General features: G+C 40.1%; 1 protein-coding gene across 1 annotated transcript; it reads left to right on the top strand.

Annotated features, from left to right (window-relative positions):
* Positions 1-688: 688 nt before the first annotated feature.
* Positions 689-5,777, top strand: LOC130119135 (interferon a3-like). Its single transcript, XM_056287551.1, has 5 exons — positions 689-811; positions 4,155-4,229; positions 4,526-4,684; positions 4,989-5,063; positions 5,670-5,777. Exons 1-5 carry the CDS (start codon positions 689-691, stop codon positions 5,775-5,777), a joined length of 540 nt encoding a protein of 179 aa, XP_056143526.1.
* The last annotated feature ends 5,853 nt before the right edge of the window (positions 5,778-11,630 follow it).

Consider the following 11,630-nt stretch of genomic DNA (forward strand, 5'->3'; position numbering starts at 1 on the left):
CTGCACCGTTTGTGTATTGGCTTTCTCAATAGATTAAAAAAATAGAAAAAACGAATGAGTTTGAAAGCAGAAAGGGCCGAGCTTGTTTGAAACTGCTTGACGATTAGAAAGAAAAAGTAAAGGAAGAACGAAGAGAGAGCGAGAGCGAGAGCGAGAGAGCGAGAGAGAGAGAGAGAGAGAGAGAGAGAGAGAGAGAGAGAGAGAGAGAGAGAGAGAGAGAGAAGTCTTCAGGAAAGACTGAAGGATGGAACAGAAGTTCAGCAGCCGGTTGACTCGGCTAGAGAAATGGTGACGTTGTAGAACTTGTTAAAGTGAAAGTGCAGCTTAACTATCCCTTCCGAAATTAAACTCCATATGAAACCTTCCCTTTAACCACATTTCACTATTTGCCTGGACTCGTTTTCCAGCGCAGGTTTTCTGCAGGTCCTCTGAAACCCCCGTGTGCTGAGGGGAGAGCATGAAGCGCAGCAGCTGATCGTTTGTCGCTCGGCAGGAATGACGGAGAGTTTGGAAAGTGAAAAGACGCGTTCCAGAGGTGAAAGTGGGAATTTCTTTCTTTCTCTTTCCAGACTGGGTTTAAAATGCTTCCTTCAGGTACCGACCATGATCACACCTTACAGACTACACACAACCAACGTCCATTTCAATCTGCTTCATATTATTTCATATGAATATTTCATCTGTCACCATGCACAGCTGGATCCGCCTGCTCTTCCTGCTCTGCGGCGTCACGTGCCTGGTCCGCTGCTGCGATTGGCTGCAAAGCTACGGTCTCCTTAGCAACAGGTCCCTGACGCAGTTGGAGCAGATGGTGAGTTACTACGACAAGTGGAACTAACTGGAGTTATTAGTTTTATTAATGTACCTTCACTTTATAAGATGTATACATTATATACGTTATATACACGTGGAACTAACTGGAGTTATTAGTTTTATTAATGTACCTTCACTTTATAAGATGTATACATTATATACGTTATATACACGTGGAACTAACTGGAGTTATTAGTTTTATTAATGTACCTTCACTTTATAAGATGTATACATTATATACGTTATATACACTTGGAACTAACTGGAGTTATTAGTTTTATTAATGTACCTTCACTTTATAAGATGTATACATTATATACGTTATATACACGTGGAACTAACTGGAGTTATTAGTTTTATTAATGTACCTTCACTTTATAAGATGTATACATTATATACGTTATATACACGTGGAACTAACTGGAGTTATTAGTTTTATTAATGTACCTTCACTTTATAAGATGTACACATTATATACGTTATATACACTTGGAACTAACTGGAGTTATTAGTTTTATTAATGTACCTTCACTTTATAAGATGCATACATTATATACGTCATATACAAGTGGAACTAACTGGAGTTAATAGTTTTATTAATGTACCTTCACTTTATAAGATGTATACATTATATACGTCATATACACGTGGAACTAACTGGAGTTATTAGTTTTATTAATGTACCTTCACTTTATAAGATGCATACATTATATACGTCATATACACGTGGAACTAACTGGAGTTATTAGTTTTATTAACTTACCTTCACTTTAGAAGATGCATACATTATATGAGTTATATACACGTGGAACTAACTGGAGTTATTAGTTTTATTAACGTACCTTCACTTTATAAGATGTATACATTATATACGTTATATACACGTGGAACTAACTGGAGTTATTAGTTTTATTAACTTACCTTCACTTTATAAGATGCATACATTATATACGTTATATACACGTGGAACTAACTGGAGTTATTAGTTTTATTAACTTACCTTCACTTTATAAGATGCATACATTATATACGTTATATACACGTGGAACTAACAGGAGTTATTAGTTTTATTAACGTACCTTCACTTTATAAGATGCATACATTATATACGTTATATACACGTGGAACTAACTGGAGTTAATAGTTTTATTAACTTACCTTCGCTTTATAAGATGCATACATTATATACGTCATATACACGTGGAACTAACTGGAATTATTAGTTTTATTAACTTACCTTCACTTTATAAGATGCATACATTATATACGTCATATACACATGGATTTAACTGGAGTTATTAGTTTTATTAATGTACCTTCACTTTATAAGATGTATACATTATATACGTTATATACACGTGGAACTAACTGGAGTTATTAGTTTTATTAATGTACCTTCACTTTATAAGATGCATACATTATATACGTTATATACACGTGGAACTAACTGGAGTTGTTAGTTTTATTAACGTACCTTCACTTTATAAGATGCATACATTATATACGTTATATACACGTGGAACTAACTGGAGTTAATAGTTTTATTAACTTACCTTCACTTTATAAGATGCATACATTATATACGTCATATACACGTGGAACTAACTGGAGTTATTAGTTTTATTAATGTACCTTCACTTTATAAGATGTATACATTATATACGTTATATACACGTGGAACTAACTGGAGTTATTAGTTTTATTAATGTACCTTCACTTTATAAGATGTATACATTATATACGTCATATACAAGTGGAACTAACTGGAGTTAATAGTTTTATTAATGTACCTTCACTTTATAAGATGTATACATTATATACGTCATATACACGTGGAACTAACTGGAGTTATTAGTTTTATTAATGTACCTTCACTTTATAAGATGCATACATTATATACGTCATATACACGTGGAACTAACTGGAGTTATTAGTTTTATTAATGTACCTTCACTTTATAAGATGCATACATTATATACGTCATATACACGTGGAACTAACTGGAGTTATTAGTTTTATTAATGTACCTTCACTTTATAAGATGTATACATTATATACGTCATATACACGTGGGACTAACTGGAGGTATTAGTTTGATTAATTCACCTTCACTTTCTAAGATATATACATTATATACGTTATATACACGTGGAACTAACTGGAGTTAATAGTTTTATTAATGTACCTTCACTTTATAAGATGCATACATTATATACGTCATATACACGTGGAACTAACTGGAGTTATTAGTTTTATTAATGTACCCTCACTTTATAAGATGTATACATTTTTACGTTATATACACGTGGAACTAACTGGAGTTAATAGTTTTATTAACTTACCTTCACTTTATAAGATGCATACATTATATACATCATATACACGTGGAACTAACTGGAGTTATTAGTTTTATTAATGTACCCTCACTTTATAAGATGTATACATTATATACGTTATATACATGTGGAACTAACTGGAGTTATTAGTTTTAATTATCGTACATTAACACAAGTTACCCGTTTTGTCAGGCTTCACATTTAACATTATATTCACATAGCTTATATTTCACATTATATTCACATAGTTCACATGTAACATTATATTCACGTAGTTTATATTTTACATTATATTCACGGTTTATATTTAACATTATATTCACAGTTTTTATTTAATATTATATTCACACAGTTTACATTTAACATTATATACACACAGTTTACATTTTACATTATATTCACACAGTTTATATTCAATATTATATTCACACAGTTTATATTTAACATTATATTCACACAGTTTATAATTAACATTATATTCACACAGTTTATATTTAACATTATATTCACACAGTTTATATTTAACATTATATTCACACAGTTTATATTTAACATTATATTCACACAGTTTATATTTAATATTATATTCACACAGTTTATATTTTACATTATATTCACAGTTTATATTTAACATTATATTCACACAGTTTATATTTTACATTATATTCACACAGTTTATATTTAATATTATATTCACAGTTTATATTTAACATTATATTCACACCTATATTCACACAGTTTATATTTAACATTATATTCACACAGTTTATATTTTACATTATATTCACACAGTTTATATTTAATATTATATTCACAGTTTATATTTTACATTATATTCACACCTATATTCACACAGTTTATATTTAACATTATATTCACACAGTTTATATTTTACATTATATGTGTTTGTGTGAGAAAGAGACAGAGAGAACGTGAGAGAGAGTGTGTGCTACAGTGTGTGTGTGTATAATGAACATGTGTGTGTGTGTGTGTTTTTGTGTGCAGGGTGGCCGCATGACTGAACAGGAGTGTCCTGTCTCATTCCCTTATACCTTGTACACAAACATGAGAAGAACTAAGGTACTGTATCTATCTATCTATCTATCTATCTATCTATCTATCTATCTATCTATCTATCACTCTCCAACACAATACAACACAACACATCACACACAACACAACACAACACAACACTGATTATCTGTCTATCGATTTATGGTTGGATCCAGCAAAGTTAACTGTCTCTGTGTGCCTCTGTGTCTCTCTATGTGTGTGTCTCTGTGTGTCTCTATGTGTGTGTCTCTGTGTCTCTCTATGTGTGTGTCTCTGTGTGTCTCTATGTGTGTGTCTCTGTGTGTGTCTCTGTGTGTGTTCAGGTAGAGACAAGGTTAAAGTTCATTAAGGACAGTTTGGAGCTCATCATCGATCTTTATCACCAAGGCAACCTCTCCTCCGCTAACTGGGAAACCAGCAAGACTGATATTTTCCTCATCACTCTGCACAGACAGAAAGATGGTCTCACCCCCTGTGTGAGTACACACACACACACACACACACACACACACACACACACACACACACACACACACAACCCATCAGGGCATATGGAATGGACAGGCACACAATCCGATACGCAGACAGCCAGACAGCCAGACAGACACACAACCAACACACACCAGCAGATAGTCTGTGTCCCCTTCTGTGTGAGCAGACAGACAACAAACAGACAGGAAGTACTACCAACTAACAGCACTAAGTACTGGCTAGTAGCACTATCTAGGAACTAACTCGCTACTAATACAAACAGGAAGTGAATGTTGGTGTGTTTGTCACGTGCAGGTTTCAAACAGGAAGTCGGGCCCCAGACTGACACGATACTACAGGAAACTGGCCAACAGAACTCTGCGTGAGATGGTATGTCTTCAACTTAGTAAAAGTACAAGCACTAGTACTACAAGTACATCTACCAACAGTAGTGGTCGTAACGATGTACCATTCCCAGTATTCGTAGGACTGATGTAGTATTTGTCGTAGTTCTTCAGTGTCACTGGCTGTACTATTATCCAAATAGTACTAATACTGATGTAGTATTTACAGTAGTTTCAGCAATTATAGCAGAATTTTCAGTAATAGTAGTAGTACCAATGTAGTATTTCCAGTAGTACCAGTGGTTGTCATAGTATTTGCAGTAGTATTGGTAGTGATATTTCCAGCAGTACCAGCAGTAGTGGTACTGATGTAGTATTTCCAGTAGTACCAGTGGTTGTCATAGTATTTGCAGTAGTAGTGGTACTGATATTTCCAGCAGTACCAGCAGTAGTGGTACTGATGTAGTATTTCCAGTAGCACCAGTGGTTGTAGTATTTGCAGTAGTATTGGTACTGATATTTCCAGCAGTACCAGCAGTAGTGGTACTGATATTTCCAGCAGTAGTGGTACTGATGTAGTATTTGCAGTAGTACCAGTGGTTGTAGTATTTGCAGCAGTAGTGGTACTGATGTAGTATTTCTCTGTGTGCAGAGCTCCAGTCCTGGTTCCTGGGAACTGATCAGAAAAGAGACCAGAAAACATCTGGAACAACTGGACCTGCTGTTCGCCACAGTCAGACGCCCCACTGGTTCCCAGTAATACCAGCACAAAGCAAACACACCCCGCTGGCTGCCGGTATGGCCAGCAGAGCGCTAAAGCGCCCTCTACTGGCTACCAGGAGAATCATTATAAAATGGGAACAAATTGAGATTTTTTAAAAAGACATTTTCTACATCAGTATTTATGTATTTATTTATTTATCGGATGGTTTATTTATATGTTTGTTTGTAAATTATTTATTTATTCAGGTTATTTAAGAGGAGCTCAGATGTTGCTTTATGTTTTTTATTTGAAATACATTTCTTCTGTGTTATGAAATAAAACATGCTGTATTTTCAGACCTGCTCTTCATTGTGCTGTTAATTGAAAACTGTTTTCATATTCTGTCAGTGGTGGTGGCTGGCCAATAGTGGGCGGTAGTGCGCTGCCCGACCACTCCCACATCCTAGACCATTGTTGATATTATATATATATACTATATATATATACACACACACATATATATATATATATACATATATACACACACACACACACATATATATATATATAGTATATAGTATATATATATATACATAGTATATATATATATATCAACACGGATACAGGAAAAAAGATGTTAACACATATCAGTACAGGCCTGTTTGGTGCATCTCGCCCTCATCAGCTGCTCATGTGGTTCAACAAAGAACCACACAGGTTGCGTTGCCCAGCGTCACGCCCCTAATTTCGGTTGGACAGCGACCAATCAGACGAGGAAACATTCAAACTATAACAACCAATTGGCTAGGTACTTATGATGCACAGCTACCAATGGAGGGGTAGAAACCTGTGAGCATAATTTATTCTTTTTTATGCTCACTGGGCTACTTTTCAAAATGGAGGGTGGAGGATTGATTTCTCTATATCCCAAAATACCCCAGTGAGCATAAACAAGAGACTCTCATGTTCATCATCCAGCGAGGCCATCTTTAACAAAGCACCCCCCCCCCCAATACCAGGAAGCCTTACAAACATGTGGATATGATTTCAGACTTAAGTACAACCCACCACCAACTAGCGACAGCCAGCAACAACAACAAAAACGCAGCAGAAGGCGGAGCATCACCAGGTATAATCCTCCTACAGCGCCACCGTGTGGCCTCTAATGTTGGAAAACTATTTTTCAAGCTTTTGGATGAGTGCTTTGCCCCAGACCACCAACTGAGAAACATATTCAACAGAAACACAGTCAAAATGAGCTACAGCTGCAGGCCAGATGTTCAGCAGGTTATTTCCTCCCACAACACAAGCATCATGACCAAGACACACACCCCCTCACCACCACCCAACACCTCCAACTGCAACTGCCGTGTTAAGGCAACGTGTCCTCTAGAAGGAACATGCCAGATAGAGGGAGTCATCTACCAGGCATCGGTGACAAGAGAAGACACTGCAATGTGGACCCGTGAGTGGGATTAACAGAGGACCCTTTTAAAATTAGGTTTAACGCCAATATGAGTAGCTTCAGGAATGAACATGCAAGAAATGCAGCGGCCTTAAGCCGCCACATGTGGTCATTGGTAGACAAGAATACCAGTTATTCGGTCGCATGGAAAACCCTTGCAAAGAGTAGGGCACATTCAGTTTGGGGTAAAAGATGTGACCTGTGCTTGGCAGAAAAGTATTTTATTGTTTGCAGACCTGATATGTCCACCTTGAACAGTAGAAACGAATTGGCCACCAGACGTAGACACCGAAAACACATCTCCTTTGTAACTACAAGTAAAACGTCTAACCCCCCCCCCCCCCATTGGATGATACACATATGACATTTATTAGAGTTTTCTTAAATATGTTTTTTAATATTGTAACGATCATGGATGAATAGGCTCGCTTAGCCCTTGGCTAACGGGTCGGACCCTTTAGTCGACTGGTTAACGTTGTCACCCGCGGTGCAGGAAATACCGGCTGCGGCGCAGTGGCGCCCCCAAGGGGTGGCCACGGCTACCCTGATACTATCCCTGGCCCCCCTGCTGGCCCCCCCAGCCACGAGTCGCATATGCAGAATATGCTTCTGATTATGCAGAATATGCTTCTATCTGATATTTTGCATTAGGTGCTGTTCATTTGAATATAATGTATATTTTTCATAATAATTCATGTCAAAGAAAATAAGAAATGCATAGCCAGGCAGCCAGCAGCTTTTGATCGTCAGTCACTGCATCACACATATACAATGTAACAATGAATCGTACAACACGCTACAATATATATATATATATATATATATATATATATATATATATATATATATATATATGTATATATGTATTCCATTCCAGTGCATTATCCAAGTGGCTTATAGCAGCTGTAATAAATCAGGGAATGTCCAGTCAAACGGAGCAGGTGAAGTGTCCACTTTATTCAGCTAACAGGTCAGCTCACATGGATGCAACATGACCTTCACGCCTAGTCTACTGTCGTAAAACCCCTTTCATGTACAGCCACATCTCACAGTTTCCGTCACTTTCATGCACATTACCGTATTAACTGTAATACTATGACATCCCCCCTTTTAGTTTCTCTTTCACCTTTTAAAGTAAACAGATATAACATTATTTTAAACATTATGTAAACAGTGCTATTCTTCTGTAGCATCAATACAACTCTTACCACACTGAGAGCAACAAGAAGGCTTCAACATTCAGTTTAACCTTTCACAACCTATCACTCTCTGGAACTCTTTTGACAAATAACTCCTTAGTTATATTAGTTTACCATCTGGAATTCTTTTTTTTCTTTTGTTCACCCTTTTCTTCCCCCCTATTTTCATAAATGTATATCCCCCCCAAAGGCCTTGAGGTGTGAGAACACAGTCACTCACAAGCCCAGTCTAACAACTGGTTTAATGACCCGTCCAGACCTGGTCCGTGGCAGTTTCTCTGTACCAGCATATATAGTGATACTGGGGGTGTGTGGACCAGTCCCATGTCCAACTGTGTCGTAGGGCTCTTGACTGTTATCCTTGCAAACAGGTGAGACAGGCACTATGCTCCCAGCTGGCTCTGGAGCAGGCATCGCCTGGAGATGGCGACGGTTACACCAGAACGTTCCACCCTGCTGTGTCTCGATGAGGTAAGAGCGTGGTGTGACACTCTGGTCACTACTGCAGGAGTTGTCCAGGATATCTGGTGGTCCAGCTTGGTGAGACCATGACCAACCTCCTGGCTGCAGTGGAGGTAGGGATCTCACCCCGTGACGTTGGTTATAATAGAAGGCTTGCTTCTTCTTTTCGGCCTTGTCCTTCTGCTTGATCCGTTGCAAATTAGGCCACCTAGGTTGCAGGTTTCTCTCGAGGGTAGGACGCGTCGTCCTGATCTCCTGGCCCATTAGGAGCTCAGCTGGGCTGGCTCCCGTGGTGCTGCATGGAGGCAACCTGTAGCACATGAGTGCAATGAGAGGGTCCTTCTGCTTCAGGATTCTCTTTGCAGTCTGCACGGCCCTTTCAGCGTGACCATTTCCTTGTGCGTTGTGCGGACTCGAGGTGATCTGTTTAAAATCGAGCTCACGGGCCAGGTCTTGAAACTTGGAGCTCGAGAGCTGTGGCCCATTGTCACTCACGACCACATCCGGTACGCCGTACTGGGCACATGTTGCTTTGAGCTTCAGAGCGACTTGAGCACTGGTTGTTGTTGTCATGTGTAGAATCTCTTTGTATCTAGAGTAGTAGTCTGAGATAACTAAATAGTTGTGTTTGTTGTGCTCACACAGGTCCAGAGCTGTACACTTCCATGGCCTGTCAGGGAGCGGAGTAGAGACCAATGGCTCCTCTTGCTGTGCTCTTCTTGACTCACAGCAAAACTGGCATGACGAGACCTTGTGTTTTATCTGTGAGGAAACGCCCGGCCACCAGACAGAGGCGTTTGCCCTCTCCCAACATTTTATGAGGCCCTGATGTCCATCATGAACCTATCAAGAATGTCTGTCCTCAGTGTCTCAGATATCACTATTCGACATCCCCTAGTAACCATTCCCTTATACTCTGAAAATTCACTTTTCATTGGAAAATACTCTCTTATGTTACCTGGGACTTTACTCCCGTGTCCAGGCCACCCTGACCTGATGTGTCTGATCACCATCTGTAGCGTCTCATCCACTGCTGTGGCTGCTCTGGTGCTGGCCAGCTTCTGTGGAGTAGCAGGCATGTTCTCAATGACAGCTGCCATGTAGCCGTCCACATCTGAGTGTGTGTCCCTCTCGTTCTCCATGTGGCGCACAGGGCTCCTTGACAGTGTGTCTGCCACAACCAGTGTCTTTCCAGGTGCATACTCAGCTATGGGTTTAAACCTCATGAGTTGCATAACAAGTCTCTGGCACCGTAATGGAACATTGTCTCTAAGTCCTTGCTGTTCATTAGTGGGACCAACGGCTTGTGGTCTGTCGCTAGTTTGAAACCCTCGAGGCCATAGAGGTATTTTTCAAACTGCTCGCAGGCCCAGACACGCGCCAAACACTCTTTCTCCATCCGTGCATATCTGGTTTCCGCGTCAGTCAATCTCCTGGAGCAGTATGCTACTGGCTTCCAGTCTTCCCCATGGAGCTGCAGTAGCACGCCACCGATCCCATAGCTACTTGCATCAGCTGAGACTGCGGTGGGTTTGTTGACGTCATAGAATGTCAACACAGGCGATGTCATCAGGAGCTCTTTAAGCCTCCCAAACGCTGTCTGTTGTGCTGGTCCCCAGGTCCATGCTGTCCTGGACCTTAGCAGCTCATACAGTGGCTGGCCCACTGTGGATAGGTTTGGCACGTATTTACCGAGATAGTTGACCATTCCAAGGACTCGTTTCAGGTTCTGCACATTCTGTGGTGTGGTAAGCTCTCAGATAGCCTCCACTTTGGCTGGATCTGGTCGCACGCCAGCGGCATCAATCACATGTCCCAGGAAGTGAAGCTGTTTCTGTCTCAGCATACACTTTTCCTTGTTGAGCTTAAGTCCAGCGGACTCAACTCTCTGCAGGACGTTTTGAAGCCAAAGGTTGTGTTCTTCCATGTCCGTTCCGTACACGACTATGTCGTCCATGTACACAGCTGCCCCCTGTAGGCCATGCAGTGTCTCTGTCATTTTTCTTTGAAATATCTCTGGTGCGCTCGTTATTCCAAACGGTAAGCGTCGGAAACAGTACCTGGCGAATGGAGTGATGAATGTCGTCAGCCTGGCAATGTCGCTGTGCAAAGGGATCTGGAAAAATCCCGAGGCTGCGTCGAGGCTGGAGAACACCATTGCTCCGCTCAGCTTGGCTATGATCTCCTCCGGTTTAGGTAAGATGAATCTCTCTCTCTTGACCTGTTCATTCAGTTTCTTTAGATCCACGCATATTCCCACTTTTCCAGACATTTTCAGGACGGGCACCATAGGGGCACACCAATCTGTCGGCTCTGTTACCTCCTCTATAATGCCGTTCTCCTCCATCCGGCACAGCTCCTCTGTAACCTTGTGCATTAGCGGTATTGGGACCCTGTGCGCTGTGTGTACTGCATATGGTGTGGCATTGTCCTTTAACTGTATCTTTACAGGCTCTGTCTTGAGAGTGCCATGCTCTCCAAATGCATTATGGACCTCCTCAACTTGCTTCACAAGGCCCATCTCTGCTGCAGTGGAATGGCTGAGTAAGTTATTGACACTCTGCCCTCCAATAACATACACTGGGAATGAGTATGACTTGCCCTTGTACATGGTGCATGCTTGAAATTGCTCTTGACAATTCAGTTGACCCCCTGGACTGCATAGTGAAATGCTGGTCTGCTTTAGCTCTCTCTTTGGAATTAGCATATTGAAAGTCTCTTCACACAAAACACTAGCGTCTGCTCCAGTATCAATCTTAAACTCCACTGGTGTTGCACCAATGA

This window comes from Lampris incognitus, chromosome 10 (genome assembly GCF_029633865.1).
Source record: "Lampris incognitus isolate fLamInc1 chromosome 10, fLamInc1.hap2, whole genome shotgun sequence".
NCBI lineage: Eukaryota > Metazoa > Chordata > Actinopteri > Lampriformes > Lampridae > Lampris > Lampris incognitus.